Source organism: Neomonachus schauinslandi, chromosome 7, assembly GCF_002201575.2.
Source record: "Neomonachus schauinslandi chromosome 7, ASM220157v2, whole genome shotgun sequence".
NCBI classification, from domain to species: domain Eukaryota; kingdom Metazoa; phylum Chordata; class Mammalia; order Carnivora; family Phocidae; genus Neomonachus; species Neomonachus schauinslandi.
Window position 1 is genome coordinate 60373373 of NC_058409.1, and position 26403 is coordinate 60399775.

A 26403-nucleotide genomic window follows, 5' to 3' on the forward strand; every position below is an offset into this window, starting at 1 on the left:
TGGAATTAGAAGATTTTACATCTTGGATAGAAAACTGGAACAGTGGTAGTATTGCATGTTCAAATTGCAGAGGACAATGATGAATAATCTTCAGGCATTTTGTAAACTCCAGGCGGGTAGGGAACGTGACTTTCTTGTCATTCACGTTTGTGCTGAGCTGAGCACTCAGTAAATACTGATGTTATTCATGAAAGCAATACGAATGATTAGAAAAGTGTTATATGGATTTTTGGGCCTGACCTGTGGACATGATGATCCCATTCCAGGTACATAGAAATGCTGAGGCAAGGAAAGAAGTAGAAACTCTCCAGAGTACAGAAGTGAAAAGATAACTTGAAGCCAGAGTTATGCTGCATTGCTCAGAGAGTTCATTTGGCCTATATACAAGTTCTGTGGGCTTGAGTTTAATGGCTATGTGGTGATAGGATATTACGGATGCAGGGGGAGGGGAGGAGGAGCCTCTGAATGGAGTCAGAATTTGTATTGTCTCTATAGCACAGGGATCCCAAGCCAAGAGACTTGTCAGAATTTTTGAAACTCTTGCAAAAGCAAATGCTAAGCTATTTAGAAACTAAGACAAAGCCCACACAGATGGACATCTTATGGAAAGAATATCCCCTCTGAAGATAAGTTCAAAATAAAAAAATCCAGCTGTATGAATTATCTAACATGAATAACATGATATAGTTAGCTACATTGAAAAGAAGTGTTATTGCCACAAAACATGAAATAATATTAAAAATGAAAAGTAATGTAGAATAAGTATATTTTAAGTGATTAAGGAGATTTTAAATGACTATTAAACATAATAAAATGGAGCAAAGGGAAAATAAATACAAAGAAAATAGGGGAACAATAAGATGGTAGAAATAAGTCAGTAAATCAGTTATGTGAATATAAACTCTTCTGTTGAAGGACAGATTCTAGATTCTATAAAATGCAAAATACTGGATGCCTGGGTGGCTCAATTTGTTGGGTGTCTGGCTCTTGATTTTGGATCAGGTCATGATCTCAGGGTCATGGGATCGAGCCCCGCATCAGGCTTTGCACTGAGCATGGAGCCTGCTCAGTTATCTCTCTTCCTATCCCTCTGTCTCCCCCTGTGCCCTCCACCCCTGTCATGCTCTCTTTCTCCCTAAAAAAAAAAAAAATGCAGAATACAACTTTATGCTGTTTATAAGAAACACATCTTGAATATAAGGATCATAAAGGTTGGAAAAAAGATAAAAGCAATACATGAGGCAAATATTAAAATATAACTTGTGAGGTCACTTTATTATCATACAAAAAATTAACACTTTAAGGCAATAAGTGTTGCTAGGAATAGGGAAGACCAAATGACTGGAAAGATAATTCTGAGAACCTATACTCACTTGACAACATAACCTCAAAATACACAAAGCAAAAGTTGACTCAATTACAAATTGAAATTATAAATACCAAATCATATGAAACTTTTGAAAATACCTTTCTCGAAAACCAACATATTAAGCTGATCAGAAAATAGCAACAAAATAGAAGGTTTGAACATTATATTTTAACAAGGTTGTTTGGATGGATGGATGGATGAAGAGGTATATCCCTTAAAAAAGAGATCCCTTTATCTAATAATTAGAGAATATACATTTGTTTCAAGCATACTAAAACATGACAATATTCATGTACTAGGCCACAAAGACTTCTCAACTCTAGTTGAGAGAATAAGTGTAGAGTTCAAGATTTTGTAATTCTTAATTACAAAAAAGATTGTCTCTCCCACCATGTAAAACACACACATATAAGTAAATCCATGGGCCAAAGCAGAAATTTAAAGAAAGATTATGAAATATTTAGAATTGAACAACAGCCAAAACACTGCATATCATAACTTGAAGCTGAAGAATTAGTATAGTTTTAAATGCATATTTTAGCAATGACTGAAAATTGATGAGGCAAGCTCTCATGTCATGGCATGCGATGTAAGAAACGGTGTACAACCAAGAGAATCCTTACGATGCTGCTGCAAGGAGATCCAGGATGACTTCATACAGTTGACGTAAGAGACTGCCAGTCCATCTTGGAGCAGGGCTTGGTCAGAGGGCCAGGAGGGATGAATTGAAGGGGGCTGGTGGTTGAGGGTGGTGATTATTTGTGTTGGATTGTTATGAGTTAGAGTTGAAATTTGCTGAACATAAATTGTTTTTAATATTTTCCCATTCTCATTTTCCATCTATTTTATGCATCTTTTTTTATGCCTCCATTTTTAAAGAAATATGTTTCAGATTTATTTTCTTATTTCTCAAAAAATAGTTTTTTATAGCTTATTTCCTTTTTAAAATTATGGATGATTATATTTTTTTTCTAAATTTAAAAGGAAGTACTTTTTGTTGTGTTTAAAAGATATGCTGATTGAGCAACAAGGACTACCTCCTTGAAACTATTTATTTGAAGACACCTCTAAGTTTTAAATTCTGTTTTCTCAGTGGTTGATTTATTATTATTTCCCTTGATTTTGGAATAGACTTTCATTTTAATGTAAGGGGAGCTTTCTTTGTTCTCTTTAGGGAAAGAGAGTTGAAAATTGACAAGAGAAGGATGAAACACAAAGCCAGTGCTGTGCTTACTAACGTAAAATGAACAAAATGGACACATTCTGTCATAGGCTGCTTGTCTCCCTCAGGAGACAAAGACTAGGCCAATCTGGGCTATCCTTCTATTAAGTTAGAACAGCTGGAGTTTGACATTTTTCTTCTCTAAGTCTAAAGACTGGATAATGTTCATATTGGAGCTTTCTTGTCTTTTACACATTTAGTCTCCTGTGTTCTTTTTGGCTTGGGAGCTTGGTTAGTGTGCAGTATGATTTTGAGAGAAAAGAAAAAGCTGCTTGTTTCAGGATAGAATATTTAAAATAAACAGGCTGTGTGTTTATTACTGTGGAAACCAGAGAGCAAGTATGACTGTAAACAGAATGATTTCAAAAGCCTAAGTGATTAAATGCCAAGAAGACTGCAGTAATACTGTTATTCTTTCATAATTTTTTATTTCTACCATAATTTTGAAATTTTTTCTGAAATAATTTTATGACATATGCTCATCTTTTGCCATGCATACATTGATTTTTTTTTTTTAGAGTTTTAGTAGAAACTTTTAGTCTTTTATTCTACCAAATGGAGAAACTTGAATATATACTTCTTTATAGCAATTATGATAGCTAGAACCTTCTAAAGGTGTTCAATTCTCAGGATTTACTTGATAACATTTTTCATGTTTGTTGACTACCAGTGAACTACCATTGAATAGTGACTTTGCATCTTGTGTATTTGCTGCATGCATCTTTTCATGGAAGTATACTCTGAAAACCTAGTTGTAACTGTCCAACTCCTTTAGTATAGAACTTAAAATTTTATGTACACAAGAAGTGATTTCTCTTTCTGGTGAATCATTTTATGCCTGATGTGACATTTGAATAAAGCTTGATGAGACCAAAGTTGCTAGAAAATAAATTCAGCCTGACACTCATTCATGGCAGTTCTACCAACTTTATCTTAAAGCAATGCCTGTTGTTTCATTCAAAAACTGATGTCCTGTTTACTAAGCATGTTAGTTTTCTGTTGTGGCACGACTAGGTTCTCCGCTGAGGGTCTCACGAGGCTAGAATCAAAGTGTCAGCCAGACTGCATTCTCACCTGGAGCTCAGATTCCTCTTCCATGCTCACATGGTTGTTGGCAGCATTCATTTCCTTGCTGGCTTTTAGCCAGAGGTTGTTCTCAGCTCTTAGAAGCCATTTTCATGACACCCTCCCTCTTAAATCCCACAACAGAGAATTTCATTCAAGTCAAATTCCTGCTCTTGATGAAGATCCCAATCCATTTTAAGGGCTCACTTAATGTGATCAGGCCCAACCAGAATAATCTCTCTCTTTTTTTTTAAAGTCAGCTTTCCCATGTCACCTAACCTAATGGAAGTGAATATCTCCTTAAATCCAGAAGTACTCACCCACATGCAAAAGGAAAGGATTATACAGTGTGTGTGCTTTAAAGTTGGGAATCTGGAGGGCCATCTTAGTGTCTACCACTAAAATAATGGGAGGCGATGAGGTGTGTATTTCTTGTTTCTTTTTTCCATCTTCATATGTGTCTGGATTCTTTTCCTCCTTTAGTTTCATAAAAGGAAGATTCTTTATTCTAAGTTTAAATTCTTCCCCTTGGTCTTTCCCACCCCTCTTTCAATTCACTCTATTAGACCTGCTTGTGGTCCCACTCACACACTCTTGTATTTTCATTTTTCCCTGTTTATTTGCTCCTTCCTTTCAACTTGCATGTTGCCTAGTCCTCAGTTCTTCTCTGAAGTGAATCTGCCTTTTCTATAGCTCAGGTTTAAGTCCACTCTTTTTTTGCAAACGGGTAATCTTCCTGTCTCTGGCCCTCCCTACTCTCATCTACCGCCAGGGAGACATTTCTAAGATGCAAATCTAATCACATTATTCTGCTTAAAAATCATTGGAAGCCTTACCTTGTAGTCTTCAGCAAAAGACCAAATACAGCTGATAGACATGCTATGTTGGCCCTAACATCTAGAAAAACTTAGAAATGAGTCTCTATCAATCAACATCAGGAGCTTATATCTAAAAATCTAAGTTTCTGGTCTCTCTTGAAAAATTAAAAATCTGAGTATTCTGGCCCCCATTTCCATCAGACAATAATCCACTACTACTACCTAGTGGCTCCCCCTGTAGAAGGGAAAAGCTTTCTGTAGTTTGTCAGCCCATCAGCTTTATTCATTCACTTTACCTGCCTGGCTCCTGAGGACAGTTGATTCCACAAGCCCTTAACTAGAGAATAAAGGCTAAATGTCTTAGCATGACATTCCTAACTTCCTCCCATTCATTCTTTTCAAATCAAGTTCTATTTTAGTTGGATGATAGCATTTCAGTTCCTTCTGCCATATTGTGATTTCCATAAGGATGGGAAGTATGCTTTTTTTATGCTTTCATTCTCAGCCTCTAACATAATTTTTAACACATATTAGGAACTTAATGAAATTGAATTGAATGGTGTTGATTATACTTTCACACTGACACACTGATTTTATGTGCCCATGTAATTGCTCAAAAGGCAATACAGATGAAAGTATCAGCTCTCGGCACTATTGAAAAATCTACAATCAAAACTTTATTCTCTACCAAAAATGAGTCAATAGAGTTATTTTGATTTACAAATAATATATTGTAGTACTATGATGGTGGCAGTGGTTGTGGAAGTTCTTTAACATAATCAGTATCTTGACCCTTCCATTCTTTAATAGGAGTGAGAATTGGGATTTCCCTGACAATGTTACATGTTCAGTCTTCTGGAGAACACAGAGAAAATAGGGCTTCCAGCTGGCTCTAGTTCTTTCCTTTGCAAGGTATTGAAAGGCTTTCTATTTGTTGATATCCATAAAATCAGGAAATATTTATAAATTTTCTAAATAGATTTCCTAACCATTGCTAGGCATTAAGGAGCATTTTTAAAACTGATTCTTTAAGGTAGTTTTGAGAATGATGGGTTTGGTTATTGGAGAATTATATAGAGATAATGGAATTTCTACTGTATCTCTTCATGGTTGGATTAAAACATGAAAATGTAAATGGGATTATTGAATATATCTCAGTCTAGGAGGGTAAGTTTTATAGTGTTCTTTGTAATTAAGTTGTCCTTTTAGGGTTTGAGGATGGCCTTTCCGCTGCATATTTTAGTTCTGTTTTTCCAAAATGTCATATTGAACTAATTAAAAAAATATATATCTACAGTATCCCACAAGAGCATTATTGCATGAAGTAGAGGTACCTACTACTCATGTTAAAAAGGATCATAGATTATTGTTGGCAAATAGAAAGAAATCCTATTTAATCCAAGACAGGGTGGTTCCTCTAGGTTACTCACTGATGAGACAATAACAATGGAAAAATTTGCATCATTGCTCTTTCTCGGCTCAGTTAAATTGTTAAATTGTGAACAAATTCTCTTTGTGATCTTGTTTTTGTGTTGCTCTTAAAGGTTCATAATATTCTGGACTGCTCTTTTTTCAATGATAATTAACAGTGATGACGTTAGTTATGTGCGATAAATTGTTTTGTGCATATGTTCCAACAATAGTCATTATTTTCAGTACACTCTGGTTTTATTTTTATTTTTTTTTACACTCTGGTTTTATTTTTAGATATTGTTCTAGTATTGCCTTTTTTTTTTTAAGTAGCTCCACATCCAATGCAGGGCTTGAACTCAAAACCCTAAGATCAAGACCTGAGCTGAGATCCAGAGTTAGATGTTTAACCAACTGAGCCACCCATGCACCCAAGTATTTCTTTATTTTGTTATTTATAATGTTCAGTCCATACTCATGGAAAAAAAAAAAAAAAAAAAAAAGCCTGGATAGAAGTAGTTCTTACCCCCCTCCCCCACTTTTTTTTTTTAACTGAATTGACCAGAGGTTGCTCAAGGCATAGTGGGGGAATTTAGGAAATGAATTTAGGATATAACCATAGACTCTGTAAGGTTGAAATACTACCTGTATTAAAGTTTTCAAGAGCAACAATGCCAATATATAAAGAGATACATTATAAGGTATTGGCTTACACAGTTGTGGAGACTGAGAAGGCTTACTATCTGCCATTGAAGTCTGGAGACCCAACAAAACTGATGGTGTAGTTAAAGGTCTGAAGGCTGGAGAGCTGGTGGTGTAGATTCAAGTCCAGGTCTCAAGACCTGAGAATCAGAAGCACCAGGGACAGGAAACGATCTGTGTCCCAGTTCAGGTTATCAGGCAGAGTGAATTCAACTTTCATCTGCATTTTGTTCTATTCTGGCCCTGAGCTGATTGGTTAGGCTGATCTGTTTTACTCATTCCACCAATTCAAATGCTAATCTCTTCCATAAACAACCTCACAGACACACCTAGAAATAATGTTTAACTGGCTCCCTGGGCATTCAGTGACCCCATAAAGTTGACACATAAAATGAATTACCACACCAGCTTTTGCCAGTCTTAAGATTGAGAATCTGATTATGGCCCTGTATATTGATACTTTGCTAATATTTCATGCTGCTACTATTATCCTGAAAATATGCTTATCCTGGAATTGATGTACTTGTGAAAAATATTGAATACTCCATTAATGAGCACCTTTTTATAACACTTCTCATACTATATAACGGGTACATCCTTACAAGTCTCTTTGCAGGCAGGGGCATTGCTTTATCCTCTTTGTTGCTTTGATGTATATATTAGTATCTGGTGAAAAATTACATAAAAATGTTTGTTGAATGAAATTATAAGGATGAACAATTCTTTGAGGCTATATAGTAGTTTCTCATTTTCTTCTTGAATGCCGTTTATATAATACCTGTGAATTAGGGTAAATTGGGCAGTAGCACTGTTACAAGTTTTTGAAGTTCAAAGATTAAGGTCATAGCTTATTGGTAAGGGAACCTCATCTGGACTATAATATTTATCTCATGTATATCTTGTTTTGTATTTAATTACAAAGATTGTGGATAACATTGTAAAGAAGGGAATTTGAAATTTTAGGGCATTTTGTAGCATATCTTGTTTTTCTTCATGTTTTTAGTTTTAGCTAAGAGGAAGTTATTCCTAGGAAGAAAAATGTGTATTAAGAAAAATCAGAATTTAAATCTGATTGTCAGTCTTTCATAGGTATGTAGGTCCAGGAAATGGCTATTAAAACCAGTTTAGTTGTTACATTTGACAGCCTCAGAATTTAAAGTAGATTGTGAATTTATGCTCATTTAGCACAGATGTTTCTAAGATACACAGTTAAAAGTGAAAATATCAGTTAAACAAATAGAAATTTGCTTTTGAGGTAGCCAAATCAATAGATATTCATGTCTAGAAAATATTTCTAGATTGTAGAGCCAAGTTGGTCAGATTTCTTAAGATCAGTAAGAGGAGGTATATATATAAATGGAGGTATGTTAGGAATATCCCTACAAATGAGAGTATTTGGATCAAGGGTAAGGTAAGGACAGATTGGAAAACCACCTCTTTTGGCCCCCCAATAATACCTGGTTTCTAGCTCCTATGATTGATATATGATGAACTGAAATCTTAGCTCTGTCCAGTTTAAGAAAGCAACCTAACTTCATGGGAATGTCTTTTATTTGTTTGCTTAAAATCACCACTTTAGTAATTCTAAGGGGATATGGAATGTGACAATTCCTGTCCCTTAATACATAGAATCCCTTTGGGAAGAGTTTCTGTCAAGTCATTTCAAAAGCAGTAGCCATCCCCATAATCAGTCCTTAGGTTTTTGGTTTTTTTTTAGTTTGTGCCTTGGTCCAGTTAGTAATGATTGGGTAGCAAATCTGAGTTTATCCAAAGCATGAACTTGTAAATGCTTGCCCTGAACTTGTAGAAGTTTACTTACCTAGGTTAAAAATTAAATAAACTGGTCGGAGCTACCTTTCCCAAAAGGAGCTCGGTATGTGACAGGCATATCAGGCATCATGGCCTCCTTCTTCAGTTTATAGCCAAACACTGATTTATAAAATTATGATAATTTTTAAAGAGTCTACATTCTGTAGTTTTCTGACCTGGTTTATTAAGGGGAATGCTTTTTTCCTCCCTTAATATACTGTAACCATGACAGTAAGTGCAAAAGCATTTCTAGTAGTTGAACATAAATCTTTGATCTGACCTTTTGAGTCATATGATCAAAGAAAAATTGCCCTTTTAAAAATTTTATGAAATACTCATTTTGCATCTGACATTATTTCCCCATGGATATAACTCTTCATATAACTGTGTATCTCAATGTATACTGTGTTTTCAGATTGCCACCCTCCTTTCCACTGCTCCCTCACTCTAGTTTTAGAGATTTATCCCTTAGCTCCCTGTTGAATAAATTGAGATTACTACATTGTCAAAATACAATAACTGCTATACCATTTGGACACTTTTGGCAATGAGTAAGTGTTCTCATTTGAGAGCTGCTTCATAAGAAACAGTTCACAGAGGTGGAACTACAGTATGCCAAAATAGTTGATTTCTTTTGGACTTAACTGAAACTAGGTTTCTGCTTTTAATATTTCCTAACAGCAAGGTGCTATTCTATGTAACGTGACTTATTTACATAGTTACCACAAAACACTTGGTATTTCATGCAGCAATGACATTATTTCATTGAAAACAGTAATTTTAGTACTACAGTATTTCAACATTTTTGTCTGGCTACATTTTTACTTTGTGCTTATAAAAGTTGAAAATTCATGGTTGGGATATGATGGTTTATCTTGATTTTTCTGAAATTAATTTATTAACATTGTAAGCCTTATAAAATACTACTCTCTTTACATTTATGTAAAGCAGATATTTTATCTGACTTATCTTTGTATAATGTAGATTGCCTTGTACATACACATGGTAGGAGTTAAACAAAATATTTAATTGAATTTCAAGTTTTTATATAAGATTCTTACTGACTACACTTCGTATATTTCTTATGAAGTATTTTACTATAGAGCTCAAAATCTGAATTTATTACTATTAGCCCCAGAGAGACTTCTTATAGTCTTAGTACTTATAGTATTATACTATTTTGTACTTAAACTATTATACTATTTTAGTCTTAGGTCCATAGAGCTCAAAATCTGAATTTATTACTATTAGCCCCAGAGAGACTTCTCTATTAACTGAATGCCTGAAACATAGTAAGTACCCAATAAATGTTACTTATTATTTAAAAATACTATGATAAAATTTGGCTTATTTCATCACATTGATGGAATATATATTCTCTGAATATTTCTTTATTATTTTGAAGACATTAATTTATTGATTTTTGGTATCCAGCATTGCGATAGAAATCCAGTGCCATTTTAACTCCTGATCATTCACATATAACCTGTTTTTATTTTATTTTATTTTATTATGTTATGTTAATCACCATACATTACACCATACATTATATACATACATTACATTACACCATACATTACACCATACACCATACATGTTAATCAGCATACACCATACATTTTTGATGTAGTGTTCCATGATTCATTGTTTGCATATAACACCCAGTGCTCCATTCAATACGTGTCCTCTTTAATACCCATCACCAGGCTAATCCATCCCCCCACCCCCTTCCTCTCTAGAACCCTCAGTTTGTTTCTCAGAGTCCATAGTCTCTCGTGGTTCATCTTGCCCTCCGATATCCCCACCTTCATTTTTCCCTTCCTATTATCTTCTTTCTTTTTTAAACATATAATGTATTATTCGTTTCAGAGGTACAGATCTGTGATTCATCAGTCTTACACAATTCACACCGCTCACCATAGCACATACCCTCCCCAATGTTTATCACCCAGCCACCCCATCCCTCCCACTCCCCACCACTCCAGCAAACCTCAGTTTGTTTCCTGAGAAAAGCACATATAACCTGTTTTAATGGAATCTGGAATCTTCTGGGATTCTCTTTTTCTCCCAGTCTGAAATTTAATGTTGTTATGTCTTGATAGAAGTCCTTTTTTAAATCCAGTGTGCTCGGACCTTAGTAGTCTCTTTCTGTCTGGAAATTTCAGTTCATGTATTTCTCCTACTTTTTAAATTCCTTTTCTGTTTTGTTTTATGTTTTGGCGAACTTTATTATGTGGATTTTAACTGATCATCTTTTGGCTAACTCTATTATATGGATTTTCACTGATCCTGTACTGTGCTTATCCTCTAATCTTCTTATAATTTCTCTCCTGTTTTCCATCTATTTCTTTGTGTGTGTGTGTGTGTGTGTGTGTGTGTGTGTGTGTGTGATGTGCAGCCCAGAATTTTATTCTTTGAAACCTCAAGTCAGTACGTATGGTTTCTACTTAATCTATATGAGCTCTAGGTCAGGGGAGATTGCCCTGTGAGGAACTCATGGGAACATGGGTCTCACCCTGTTTTAGTACCTTCCCGTTGCTGCCTGCTGTCAGTCGTTCTTCAGTCCCTTGATAGGTTTTGTTTTTTGGTTTTTGGTTCAAAGTTTATAATTGTTACCTCCAGGGGACTTAGTCTAATATAGCTTACTTTGCCATTACCTGAACTGGAACTACCTCAGTGTTAATTCTTAATTACATTTTTCTTTGCAAGAAAATTCAATTAGATGCATGGTTACTATCTGTTGTGCTCTTCGGTTCTTCTCAAGTATCAATAGATAGTAATTTTTATACCTAATAGGCAGTTTTCCTCTTTAGTGATTATTCACCTAAAAAAACCTTGAAAATTTTTAAAATGTTTTTTAGACGAATGCTTTGTTTTTATCTTGTCTCTAGGTAAATAAGGGAAAAAATCAAAGTAAATATTATTAGTTTTCTTTATAAATATTTTAGATAGAAATTTATTTCCTAAAGATCTGCCACTGAATTACAATAAAGTTTTTTTAGGATTCTTACTTTTTTTTTATTTTATTTTTTTAAGTAGGTTCCACACCCAGTGTGGAGCTCAGTGCAGGGCTTGAACTCATGACCCTGAGAGCAAGACCTGAGCTGGAGATCAAGAGTCAGGCGCTTAACTGACTGAGCCACCCAGGTGCCCCATTAGTAAATATTTTTGAATGAAAAAATATGGCAGAAGAATTTTTAATCCATAGTTTAAAAAGGCAATTATTTAAAATTTTTTTAGAAGTAAATTCATAAACCATACAGGAAAATTTTTGATTTTGTCTTTGATTTCATATTTTGTCTTTGATTTCATGTTTCATCATTTCATTTAAGTTGAGGATTTAAAGATACTTGGTACTTTTATGATTTTTTAAGGATCACTAGTTTTGAGTTTATTAGTTTATGATAATTGATTTTAAGAATATTAGAGTTACAGTTAACAATATTTTTTTATGAAAATATTTTGTTTCCAAATGTTTCTAATGTCAATTTAATGACTTTTAACCAGTTATGCTATTTCATCAATAAATGTAATTTAGTGCCTTGGGGGCAAGATAGGGGAGGTTAGCCTTAAGTTTCTGAAATTTTTAAAGGACAAAGGGCCAGAATTTTATAATCAGAAAAAAAAATTACAAGATTCTGTTGTTTTAATTTTCCTAGAGAATGTTATGAGAGAACTGAACAATTGTTACTTAACAGGATAAACTGGTTTAAGTTCTGAAGTAAATGATCCAATCCATTTCATTTTATGTTTTATTAACATATTTCCTAATTATCCCACAGCAGGATATTTTATCATAAGTTTTGTCTAGTGTTTGCTTGCTTACTATTTCTTTGGGGCCTTAGAAGCTCAGCAACAGCAGTGATCCCAGCCCCAATGACATTTTTCTCTGTCATAGCCACTCTGGAATGCTACTGTGTTAAAGTAATCAACCATTTTTAGAAGACAAATCAAATTCAAACTAACTTAAGAGAATGGAGTTTTTTGTGTCTTTAGGTGTTATTTCCGTTGTGGTTTATTTGCAAAATCCTTCATTATCAGCGCTTAGGTTTTTGTTCACAAATCTTGTATAGGATAAGTCATTATTACGCAAACAATGAATCATGGAACACTACGTCAAAAACTAATGGTGTAATGTATGGTGATTAACATAACATAATAATAAAAAAATAAATAAAATTTATATGGATATTAAAAAAAAAGGATAAGTCATTATTTTGAATACAGTGGTTACAATTACTTGTGCAGGACCCCACTGAAAATAAATGTCAGTATTGGGATTCTAAAATAGAGATTTCTAAGGTTCCCGTACACCATGTAATTCTTTTGATATGATCAAGGTATCAAAAATAAGACGAAGTAGACAGTTGCATTTATATTTCTACCTACAGATCATTTGGTAATCTTATCAGCTGCAGTGGAGGGAGTCTGATTTAAACAAAGCAATAAGAAACTTAGCCAAAGGACATAAAAATAACTCTTGATTAGATGAAGAAACATAATGATCCTGAATGGAGGAATTACACTGTTAATTCATACTGGAAATAAGTTAATTCCTTATAAAATAATTTGAAAATGAGTGTAATTCCAAACAAAGTTCCTAGTATTTTTTAGTCGCTTTTTTTTGTTTGTTTTTCGCTTGTCTGAAATTCACAGTCAAAATTCTTGGGATGTGCTTGGCAAAACTAGACAATAAATACAATATTGAAAAAGGAATTAGGTGGAATTTATAATCTTTAATAATAAAACATTATAAAGCTGTCATAATTAAAGGAGCATCTTAGCACTAGTAAAAGAATAGTGAATGATGGTAGTGAAGAGGAAACTCAAGAAAATACTTAAGTATACATAAATATGTAGTTTCTAATAATCGTGGCGTTTTATATCAGGGAGAGAGTGGTTCACTGAGTAAATGGTGAGGGAACATTGCTTATGTATTTGGAGAAGTAAATTAAAAATGAAAATATAGGTAAGTAGTCACTTTCTCTGATTTGTAAAGACCTTGAAAGGAAACTATTTTTATTTTTTTAAGATTTTATTTTTAAATATTCTCTACACCTGGTGTGGGGTTGAACCTACAATCCCAAGATCAGGAGATGCATGTTTCACTGACTGAGCCAGCCAGGCACCCCAAAGGAAACTATTTTTACATTTAAGTACATTAACTCTATAAGTAATATTGCCAGACCAGAAGAATATTTGTAGCATTTATGACCAAGTATTCATTCACTCAGTTAACAGACATATTTTGAATCCCTACTATGAGAGTGGGGAAGGGAGACAATAACCATTTATAAATAAAATGAATTAAGATGATGACAACTGCTGCAAAGATTATAAAATATTGTTTAATACCTGTACTATTGCTATTTCTTTGTAGGACTATTTGAAGGATTCTGGAATGCTTAGATCATAGTTAAGGTAGTCAAGACAGTGTTTCCAGAGGTAACATTGAATAGAGACCTGAATAAAATACAAGAGGAAGTCATGTGCAATTCAGGGAGAAGAACATTCCAGAAGAATATGCAAAGACTATTAGTTTCCTGTTACCACCGTAACAAAGTAGGACAGACTTAGTGGTTTTTTTATTTCTTTTAGCATCAAGAGGCTGCCAGCCTTCCTTGGCCTGTGTCCACATCATTCCAATGTCTTTTCATCTTTACGCTGCCTTAGCTCAGTCTGATCTCCTGCTTCCCCCTTATAAGGACCCTTGTGATTACATTGGGCCACCTGGATGATCCATGATAATAGCCCCATCTCAGGATCACTGATATAATCACATTTGCAAAGTCCCTTCTGCTATATAAGGTAATATTCACAGATTCTGGGAATTAGGATGTGGGCATCACTGGGGGTCAGTTACTTATCCTGCCATAGACCCTGATACACTATATTCATTTTTAGTTGCTACTGTAACAAATAACCAGAAACTTAGCAGCTCAAAATAATGTAAATTCACTATCCCATGTTTCTGTAGGTCAAAAGTCCAACACAGGGGCACCTGGGTGGCTCAGTCAGTTAAGGGTCCAACTATTGATTTCGGCTCAGGTCATGATCTCAGGGTCATGGGACTGAGCCCTGCATTGGGCTCCACGCTCAGTGTAGAGTCTGCTTGAGATTGTCTCTCCCCTTTCCCTCTTCTCCTCCCCCCACCCTGCTCGCAGGCTCTCTCTTTCTTGAAAGAAAGAAAGAAAGGAAAACAGAAAGAAAGAACGTCTTTAAAAAAAAAAGTCCGACATAGTAGTCTCATCTAGCTAAAATCAATGTGTCAGCAGTACTGTATTTCTTTTTGGAAGCTCTACAGAAGAACCCATTGCCTTGCCTTTTCCCAGCTTTTGGACACCACCCACATTTTGGTTCAAGGTCTCCTTCTGTCTTCAAAGCCAGCAATTTTGCATCTTTCTGTGCTTCTCTTCAAATTCCATGTCCTTCTGACTGTAGCTGAGAAAGGAAACTCTGATTGTAAGGATTTATGTGAATAGATTGGGCTCATCCAGATAATCCACAATAATCTCATCATCTCAAGGTCTGTATCCTTAACACATCTGCAAAGTCCCTTTTTCACAGAGACAGTAACATATTCACAAGTTACAGAAAGTAGGGTATAGACATTTTGTGGGGAGCACCATTAATTACATTTGGGGGTAGCTGCTTATTACATATCGGAATAATTGACCTATTCAAGTGAGAGATGCAATTAGAGAGGTAGTAATGGGCCAGATTATAAAAAGCCTTTTCGTCCATTGGAGTATTTAAAGAGAAAATGTTGTAATAAAATGAGGGAATAGATCGATGCTATTCTAAAAAACTTACTGGGATGATAGATTCTGTATCTGTGCTATCTGATACAGCAATTACTAGCTACATGTCGCTGTTGAGCCCTAAAATGTGGCTTGTGTTACTGAGGAGCTCAGTTTTTAATTTTAGCTAATTTAAAGTTAAATAGCTCATGTGTGGCTAGTAACTGTTGGAAGCAGGACTACTGGAAGAACTATTGGAAGATACTACGTATATTTTTGGAGATATTTTGCTCTGACAGAAGCAGAAAACTGAACAGTAGCTAGAATTAGATATGACATTAAAGTGGTTTTGTTTTGCTTTGCTTTTGTTTTTAGACTGGTAATATTGAAGCACATTTGTATTAATTATGTGTTGTTGAGTAACAGGTTATCACAAACTTGGCAGCTTGAAACCATGTACATTTATTATTTCATGGTTTCCATGGGTCAGAAATCCAGGCATGGCTTTGCTAGGACTCCTGTGAAAGCTGCAATCAAGGTTTTGTCCAGAGCTGCAGTCTCATCTCAAAGGTGAAAGATTTGTTTTTAAGGTCATGTTGTTGCTGGCACAATTCAGTTCCTTATAGCCTGTTGGACTGAGGGCCTCAGTTTCTTTGCTGGCTGTGATGGTTAACTTTATGTGTTAACTTGGATGGGCTAAAAGTGCCTAGATATGTGGTCAAACATTATTCTGGATATCTGTGAGGAAGTGTTTGGATGAGATTAACATTTAGATAAGCGGACTTTGGGTAAAGCAGAATGCCCTCCAAATGAGGGAGGACCTTAGTTGAAGGCCTGAACAGTACAAAAGACCGATCTCCCCAGAACAGGAAGGAAATCTGCCGAGAGATTTCATTGACTCTTCCTAGATTCCCAGCCTGCTGGTCCATCCAGCAGATTTTGGACTTAACCAACCTTCACAATCATGTCAGCCGGGGCGCGCCTGGGTGGCTCAGTCTTTAAGCGTCTGCCTTCGGCTCAGGTCATGATCCTAGGGTCCTGGGATCGAGCCCCAAATCGGGCTCCCTGCTCGGTGGGAAGCCTGCTTCTCACCCTCCGACTCCCCCTGCTTGTGTTCTCTCTCTCACTGTGTCTCTCTCTGTCAAAAAAAATAAATAAAATCTTAAAAAAAAAAAAAAAATCATGTCAGCCAATTGCTTACAATAAGTCTCTATATGTATAAACATCTTATTGTTTCTCTGTCTTTAGAAAACCCATCTAATGCACTGGCTGTTGGTCAGAGGCCTCCTACGGTTTTAAAATGATTATTTGTCAGAAATCACTCTCAGTTCCCTGCTGCATGGGCTTCTCCAACATGGCTGCTAGTGTCATAAAACCGAGCAAGGAAAAACTCCATTAGCAAGGTGGATATTATAATCTTATATAACTTAATCACTGAAGTGATATATGTTACCTTTGCTGTATTCTGTTCATAAGAAGCAAATCACAGTCCTCCTTGCACTTAAGGGAGGGGATTACACAGGATATGAGTCCCAGGAGGTTGAGATAATCAGGTGCAGTCTTAGAGGAAGTGCTGTGTACTATTTAAGCAGTCATTTTCCTGCATATAACCTTCCAGTGGCTTTTTGTTATAATTGGAATAAATGCTCAACTTCTTACTGTAGCCTACAAAATCCTGTGTGATCTAGTCTCCTGTCTCCCTTTTCCATCGCCTCAACTGTGTTCTCCCCCTAAGTTTTTGCAAGGTCTTTTTCCCTGACTACCATATCCAAAGATATGCTGCCCTCTAGTCACAATCTCATTACTTATTTTATTTTCTTCATTGATTCTACAGCTGTGTGAAATTATAATCATTGTGCACCATCAACTCTTTCCAAGAGAACACATGGTTTTCCTTTCTAACAGCAGTATCTCCAATGCCTAGTACATAGTACATATTCAAAAAGTCTGATAGATGAATGAATGAATGTATTCTGCGTTTCACCGTGTAAGAATGGGGATACTAACTTTTGACTCCCCCAAAACTTAATTCCTAATAGTCTTATGTTGACCAGGAGCCTTACCAGTAACATAAACCATTGCCTAACACATGTTTTGTATTTTATATGTGTTATATACTGTATTCTTACAATAAAGTAAGCTAGAGGAAAGAAAATGTTACTAAGAAAATCTTAAGGAACTGAAAATACCTTTACAAGACTGTACTGTAAAAAGTCCACATGTAAGTGGACCTGTGCAGTTCAAACCCATGTCACTCAAGGGTCACCTGTACAACATAAATAATTAACCCTGCTATAAAATATGGAGTTTAAGTATTACTAGCTAGACAATATTGATCTCATCTATTGTGGCAAATGTAGCACATGCATGCAGATGTTAATATTAGGGGCACCTGCAGGTGGGGGGGTGTGAATGGGAACTGTCCCCATTCTATTATTCTATAAAACTAAAAGTGCTCCAAAAAAAATAAAGTATTAATTTAAGAAAAAAAACTGGGGATACTATGTGTAATATGTAGCCACTATCCTTTTGCAGCTTTTAGCATACTACAAAAAAAAAAAGTAAATACTGTAATGCTATGATAGATATCCATACTTACTCACTAGACCACCCAAGTATAACTGAGTGAACGGTGAATGTCTAGTGGAAAATGCAGGGAAGAGCTAGGTTAGTAGTGAGGGGGGATGGACAATGAATTCTGTTTGGGCATTTAAAGTTTGAGGTTTGCATAGGTCATTTTGCTGGCACCATTCCAAAACAGAGTTAAATGTGTACGAAAGTCTCGAGTTTGGGAGAGCCCTCACCTACATATACATTTGGCAGTTTTCAATTTATCGGTAATAATGGAAGCTGTGATATTGGATAATCCTATAACTATAGAGGAAAAAGAAAAGTAGGTCAAGAGACCATATCAAGAAATATTACCATTTAGCATCTAAGTGGAGGACAGAGAAGCATACTGCACAGATGTGATTAGATAAGTATTATGAGATTTAGAAGAGTGTTAGGGAATCCAAGGCAATATTTCTTTATCAGCACCTAATACCAAAAATAAAGTAACAGGCAAATAATAGGTGTCTACTGCTTTCTATCACCTCCCCCCCCAATCCAGTTACTATAAAAAATCTTCCAGTTGATTCTAAATCCCTGTATAGTATAATCTTTAATTATTAATTTTAACTCCTAATTAGGCTGAGATAAATCTAGATTTTACTGTATGTCTCATGAACCAGAAGACTCATCATCCATTTTAAGACATTAGTGGAGTGAACATTTATAGTCATTCAAAGTAAAAGTAACTTTTGAGATTCCCTTACCACATAGGCTTTGGGTTTTTGTTGTGAAGGATTCTCTGACTTCTACCAATGATTTTTACAATTATGAAGACCAAAATAAGAATTCTTAGATGATATTTAATATATTAAAGCATATAGCATGGCCTTAAAATTCTAATAATTTTGTAGCACTCTAATTCGAGATCAGAGTATTTTTCTGTACAATCAAAATGATTGCATTTTGATTGTAAGAACCTACAGAATCTAAAATATACAGAGCCTTGCTTGACCATACAATCATCTTGAGATATTTAAACATTTTTTTTATGAGCTGTAAGAAATTTGGGCAAGAAAATAGTGGGAAAAGTGAGATTAGTATTCTCCTAGTATATATAGCTCTTTTATCTTTTTTAGAAGGAGTCCTTATCGGTATTCTTTTCTAAGTTCTAGATATCTTCGAAAAGAAATGTGATCAGTTGTCAACCTAGAGAAATTACTGCTTTAGGAGGTACATTTGTAATGTTATTTATTTAAATATGAAATAAACATTTCAACAGGCCACTAAACCGAAGAGTTCATGATACAGATCTTAGTAAAAATATATTTGATCCAAAATATGAACAAGTGATAATTAACATAAGTAGGCCAAAATAATACAGTTTCGTCTCTTTTTTAAAACTTGACTGATTTCCTGTATTACTGAATTTTGTAACTGTGTATTATAACAGCTAAGTATATGCAACTGTGTATTTGTCTAAAATAGACAAAACATTCTGTATTATAAACTATAATGGGCAGGCTTTACTTTTTTAGTGTACACATATCTAGATACAGCTAAACTTTTGTCTGATAGGAATAAATTAAAAACATACTGAAAAAAATGAGTTCCTCTTTGCCGTCATTTGCCTTGTAATAACATCAAGGTATCTTTATTCCTCCTTTTCCTTTAGCTTTACATTTTGGTTCCCAGGACAGTAGCAAAGATTAAGTCTGCAAGGTTATTTAGACTACTTTGATAATGTATCAAAACTCAAATTCTTTAAATAATGTGTTCTAAGCAGAATATCAGCTCACTCTGTGATAACTCTCCTCTCCCCAGAAACATTCAGAAGGGCCACAAACAATCCCCCAGGAATTGGTTAGTAATTATCCATAGTGTTTATTTTGTATACTTTAGTAATGCTATATATTCTCTTTAATCTGGTCACTCCAAAGAACCTGAAAACATTCTTTAAAAAAATCTGTGTAGGTTTTATTAAACATATATATTATCATAGTATCAAGTGCTATTATATAGTTTTTTAACATGCATTTTTTTGTTTCAGTTATACTGTTCAATAAGATAAAACTTTGTTATATTCTTGAACTATTTAAAATATTTTTTAATTTGTGTTCAGAGCATCACGGTCCCATTTTTTTTTGCTTTTTGTTTTTTTTAAGTAGGCTCTGCCCCCAGTGGGGAACCCAGCGTGGGACTTGAACTCACCCTGAGATCGAGACCTGAGCTGAGATCAAAAGTTGGACACTTAACTGACTGAGCCACCCAGGCGCCCCATTGTCCCAGTTTTTTTATTTGCCTGCCCCATTATAGTTACATTCCTTTATTAATAAGGATCATTCCAATAAAAAATTGGAGTCTTTATTTAGTGCTTAATATTTGTCTAGAGCTGTGCAAGATACTGTAGAGACAGTGAAAAAATATAAGATAGGCCCTCTGATCTTAAAGAGCTAGATATTTAAAAGACTACATTTCTGAAACAACCAGAGGAAAATATAAGGAGGATGACAGGAACGAAAAATTGTGAGACGAACTGTGAAGTATTAAGAATAGACAGGTCAGTATAGGCTAAAGTAGTTATAGAGAATGTGACCTGGGCTTTGAAGTGGGTGGGTAAGGAGGTATGGCATTTAATCTTGGATTTAAGAATTGACAGATACCCAGAATAAACAAAGCACTGGCTAAAGAAAATAGATAAGTTTTCTGAAATTGAGACCTTTTAATGCAGATTGGATTTTTTTTTTTTAAAGATTTTATTTATTTATTTGACAGAGGGAGACACAGCGAGAGAGGGAACACAAGCAGGGGGAGTGGGAGAGGGAGAAGCAGGCTCCCGGCAGAGCAGGGAGCCCAATGTGGGGCTCGATCCCAGCACCCTGGGATCATGACCCGAGCCGAAGGCAGACGCCTAACAACTGAGCCACCCAGGTGCCCCTGCAGATTGGATTTTTAAAATGTTATTATTTACTTGTTTTAATATCTAAAATTGTGACACTTTAGAACTAACTAATGCAAACTCCTACAGTTATCAACACTTAAAAGTTAATTGTTCTCAACTTAAAATTTTAGATTATAGACTGTGTCTTAAAGATGTGTCTTAAAATTTTAGATTAAAGACTGAATGAGGTGCCTAGTATAGGTCTATGTACCAAATTATCTACAAGATCTTGAGAACTGACTACAAAAAAACGTTTTTGACCATGCCTCTAAAGGAGAGACATGCTTTCAGGATGCCTTTAATTTGTGGTTTCTGATTCTGGTGTACCATTTGAAGTCCTGATTTTATATTTAGATTATTTTGAAATTACAGAACTAATAATTAAAAGCTGTGCTAATAGCCTTCTATGTCAAACAAAAAGCTAAAGTAGAAGTTTTTAAAACCATCGCATCCATATAATGTGGCTTTTGTGCAAATTTGCTTGTTTTAAAAATAATACTTTTTTAAGTTGCCATTTTGTAGGCTAGTATAAAGGTCTGCTGGATATAGGGGCACATGGGTGGCTCAGTTGGTTAAGCGTCAGACTCTTGATTTCGGCTCAGATCATGATCTCAGGGCCTTTGGATTCAGCCCCTGTTGGGCTTTGCACTCAGCACAGAGTCTGCTTGTCCCTCTCCCTCTGCTCCTCCCCCCACCCATGCTCTCTTGCTCTCCCTCTGTCTTTAAAATAAATAAAATCTTTTTTTTTTAATCGGCTTGATATAGAGTGAGAGTGCAGAAATACTTTACGCTTCTCGTTTCATTAGGTCTGATAAAAGGCCCTGATCAGAGTTCAGTGCATATGTCCCCTTCCATCTTCAGTGATGCAGAAAGGCTGGAACAGCAGCAGTGAGGGTAGAAGGGAGCTTTGTGCCGTGGCTCTGAACTGCGTGTGTTACAGGAAGGATGGCCCAGCAGAGTTCCTCTGCCATTTCAAAATTTTTCTAAGAAATAAGTTGAATGTTTCAAGTAAATTTCTTTTCTTGGATTGAATTTCTAGATACTTCTTGTATATTTTTATGGTTTAGAAAAACATGTTCACACCCATTAAAGGACCAAATACTAGTGAATATAATTAGAAAACGGAAACAGAAAATAGTTGTCTATTCCTAAGAAATGACATTTTAAGTTTATTCTATAGTGACTAGCCAAGAGAAGATTTAAGAATTCTCTTTTGGAATTTGAATATATAGGTTTGAATGATATTTTGAAAGAAATGGCTTATTAGTGATTTAGAATTGGTTCCCTTCTTCCTTTGCCATCTAAGACAGATGAGTAGGCAGCTGGACTTATGCTTATCTGTACATTTGTATTTTACCAATTACTTTATTCAGGATCAAAGTGTGGCATGAATTCATTATCCATTTGGCATTGTTGAAACTTTCAAATAATTAAAAACTCTTTCATTTCTAAAAATGTCTCTGCCTGACAATTGTGATAATGAGAAAATACAGAATCATTTTGTGGGCTTATGTTTTACTGATAATGTAATGTATTATATAACAATAAGCTTAATTTTTCTTCTATTTTATATCAATTCAAAGTTATATTCTATATATTCTATAGGTGTTCTTTAACTTTTGTGTCTGTGTGTGTGTGTGTGTTTATAACTAAGAAAAGCTTCAAAAGGTAAATGCTTAAATTTATTTTTGCCCTTAAATTTACTTTCAATTTATATATTCTTTACACAGATAAAACTTTCTTTTCATATGTGTCTGTGTATATGTGTATATATATATACCATGTATATATGTATGTGGGTGTATATGTGTGTGTGTGTGTGTATAAATACCCACATATATATACTATGTTCCTATTAAATGAATACCATAGTAGAAATTACTGATCTGGCAACCCAAAAAACCTTCAGTTTTGCTCTCATTCTACCACTCAATGCCATTAGAGTCTCTCTTAAGAATTATGTGTAGGTTGTGAATCTAATTCTTCCTTTTACTAGTTTTTAAATTTTTAATGTTTCATTACTTATTTTTTAAAAGATTTATTTATTTAAGAGAGAAAGAGTGTGTGTGGGGAAGGGGCAGAGGGACAGAATGTCCAAGCAGACTTCTGCTGAGCAGGGAGTCTGATATGGGCCTCTATCTCACGAGTCATGACGTCAGGACCTGAACTGAATCCAAAAGTCAGATGCTTAACTGAGTGAGCCACCCAGGCACACCACTAGGTTTTTAATTTTATTTATTTATTTATTTATTTTGTTGTTGTTGTTCAGTTAGATACCACTAGTTTTTAAATTAGGTTATTCTCTTATGTCAGGAAACAGCATAACAGCATAGCATAGCAGAATTTTGGCTATATTCCTTCAATATATTAGATAACTACTCTGAACCTCAGTTTACTAATTTATGAAGTAGATATGATAGTTTCATTCTGGTGATGATTAGATGAGTTGTATGTGTGTTTTGCCTGAGTTAAATTTCAACTGCAGGACATGGTAACTATATAATAATAATTATCACTTTTAAAATCTTATATGTAGCTGTTATAATATTTTTAATAGTAAGGATAATTATAATTATGATTAAATCACTATATTTCATTATTTTTATCTACCAAATGAGGACAACACATGTCCCCTTCTAAATTCCATAACTATAATGAAACTGTATTATACTATTTTATTTTAAAGTGCCTTCTAGTAGAGGATATATTTTCACAAGTCTTACCTTTATGAAGAAGTACACAAACTTGACATTGGACAGTATTATTTGTAATTTATTGGTTTTTGAATCAGAGGTAGTTACCGAGTGGTACCTCAGGTTTATCAGTTTCCTAAAACCCTGCATTTCTCTTAACTATTACCAAAATTTTGCTCTTTCTTCAGAAATATATTATGTCACTTATTCTCTGTTATCGCTAGTAACAAAGTACAGTTAAAAATCTTCGTGTATAGGGATGCCTGGGTGACTCACCCAGTTAATTATCTGCCTTTGGATCTTGTTATGATCTCAGGGTCCTGGGATCGAGTCCTGCATCAGGCTCCTTGCTCAGCGGGGAGTCTGCTTCTCCCTCTGCCTGCCACTCCCCCTGCTTGTGCTCTCTCTCTCCGACGAATAAATAAATTTTAAAAAATCTTGAAAAAAAAAATCTTCGTGTATAATTCCTTTTCTTACTCTGAGAGGTGACTTAAGTTGTAATAAACAAATGGTAGTATGCTTATATGGTATTTAGTTGTTTTCTTCTCTGCTAGGAGATGAGAGAGTGACTTACCACTTATACAAATTATTCTTGGGTTATATGTTGATTTACATGATAAACTTCCGTAAGAAGGTAGGAAGTTGCCCAGTTTTTCTTCACTGTATTTGTATCTGATAAATGTACTGCATTTTTTTCCCCCTCAGAAGAAATTATGTATATTTAAAACTGGGCCACTCAATTTTGATATTCTCCCAAAACTAATAATTTCCTTTTGTTCTAGTTCAGACTTGGTTCCTTCAATCTGGAGAAAGTTGCAAGTCCAGCTGAAGTCATTAGAAAACTTATTTGTGATTGCCTGGATACTATCACAGAAAACCAAGCCAAAAATGAGCACCTGCAGAAGGAAAATGAAAGGCTTCTGAGAGATTGGAATGATGTTCAAGGACGGTATGTGCTAATGTTCTTGTATTATAAAAACACTAAGCTCTCATATTGGTATAGATTTAAGTTAATGATTTGTAAGTTTATAATATATGTAGACTAGCATATATTTAGTATAAAATCTTTACTTAGTATGATTAAATCAAACTCTCGGTCATTACTGTACATTATCAGAGTACGTTAACACTTACTGGTCTTGGTCATTAGTATTTGGTGGCACCAGCAAACTAATGAACAATAAGGAGTAATCAGGCAATGAGAATCAGAAACCATTAATATTAATCAAAATTTAGGAAGTTGATATTTATAAATTTAATTTACCTCAAATTATAGGATTAATAATGAATAAAAAAAGACATGAAATGTAAGTATGCCAATTGATAACTTATATGGACTCTTTATATAAATGGTAACTATTTCAGATGCTGTGTGCTTTGGCTCCTGATATAGACTTATTTTGTTCACTGAGAATTCATACTACCAGCATTTTAAAAAGATGAAGTAATTGTGTTTACTAGATAAGACATTTGGAAGCCCTTATTTTCCTGATTTTGCCTCTTTTTTTTAAAAAAAGAAAATGAAGAAAGTCACTTTACTTCTTATTATGCATTTTTTTCAACTGTATCATAATCTAGGCCAGCCCAGGGTGTATTTTTATTACTCTGTTATGTAAGAGATGTTTGAAGGAAACAAAATATATGTTGTGACCATTTATATCTCTACAGAGACGTATAACATCATATGCATGTGTTTGTACATATGTGCATGGCAACATCTGAAAGAATTATATGGAATATATATAATAATAACATTATTATTATATCCAGTATATCCAGTAGATTTTTTATCTTTCAATCAAACCAGTAGCTCTGAAACATAAGAACAATTTTCCAATTTAGGATCTTTTTAGGATAATCCTTAAGATTATTTAAAATGGATTGGTAAGTAAACGTGAGAGTATATGAAAAATGTGAAGGGTTTACCACTATCAATGTATGTTTGTGGAAAGGGTGTTAACTAGAAGGAATTATGTTTCTATATATCCAATTATATTTATTAATGTAAGACATGTAAACTTAACACCTAGAACTTGACTATATTTGGCTGTCAGTGATTATATTAAGAAAGTATCTTGTTCTCTTTTATTTCTGAATTAACATTTATCTCCAGTTGTATTAAAAAAATGAGACCAAATCAAAACTGTGTAAATATTAGGAAACCATATGGAAAAATAAGTTAATTTTGCTCTTCCTTTTTCTCCTTAAAGTCATGTTAGTATGAATCAATACCAAATATCTGTGCTAGAAAGCATGGTTCTGGGTCTTCATCTGTAGTTTGGATATGCTTTTCTATTTTATATATGCAATACATCAAATTAAGGGAGAGGTACTGTGACTGTGATAAGCCATTATATTTAAAACTCAAAATATCCTCAAGATGATAGGAAATTTGTTCCACAAATTGCCCACAAAAATGCATACTGGGTACTTGGTCCTTGAACTAATTGCTTTAAAATGTCTGCCAGAGGTTGAAAGAGGTGTTATCTCATCAGTATTCAACACCACTTTCGTAGACTGGAAAGCAGCAGGGAACAAAGATGAGACGGTGGAGACAAACGCACCCCTGTGCTGTAAAACAGTGGGGGAGGGCTGTGTATAATATGTGGCCCCCTGATGCTTGATTTGCTATTCCTGAACTGTCCAGAAAGTGCTTTTGCATTATTGTGGCAAAACGTTTCCATTTGATCAAAAGCACAACCATATCTCTCATGCCAGGCTGATTATGCTCAAGCTATTCTTTTTTTGTAAATACCGGGTCACGTATTTTCTCCAGCGGTTGAAGATTGTGTGCCATTGTGGTAGCTTCCCAAACAGGAAATGAGCCTTCTCCAGAGAATTCTGGATTAGTTAGCTCTATCTATTTTCCAAATTTTCCAAATGGTTTTCTTTCCTATCAGAGGAGAAGGTGGCCATTTTAAGGAGCTGTAAATACATCTTGGTCATGGCCCAGCAGTACTTTTCTAAATGTTCCCTCTCTAGAGCCTTAGTATGGTGGAAAATGAGCAAAGCATTTAGATTTCCACCTTCTACATGGCAGTAGTACTGATGAAGAGTCTTTAGGGAAATTAGAAATAGGACATG

General features: G+C 34.8%; 1 protein-coding gene across 3 annotated transcripts in view; it reads left to right on the forward strand.

Annotated features, from left to right (window-relative positions):
- Positions 1–26403, forward strand: part of XRCC4 (X-ray repair cross complementing 4) — a 229523-nt gene that overhangs the window by 72740 nt on the left and 130380 nt on the right. For all 3 annotated transcript variants that reach the window (XM_044916782.1, XM_044916783.1, XM_044916781.1), the window contains exon 4: positions 24102–24268. In XM_044916782.1, the coding sequence (XP_044772717.1) occupies positions 24102–24268 (167 nt within the window). The remainder of the gene's footprint in view (positions 1–24101; positions 24269–26403) is intronic.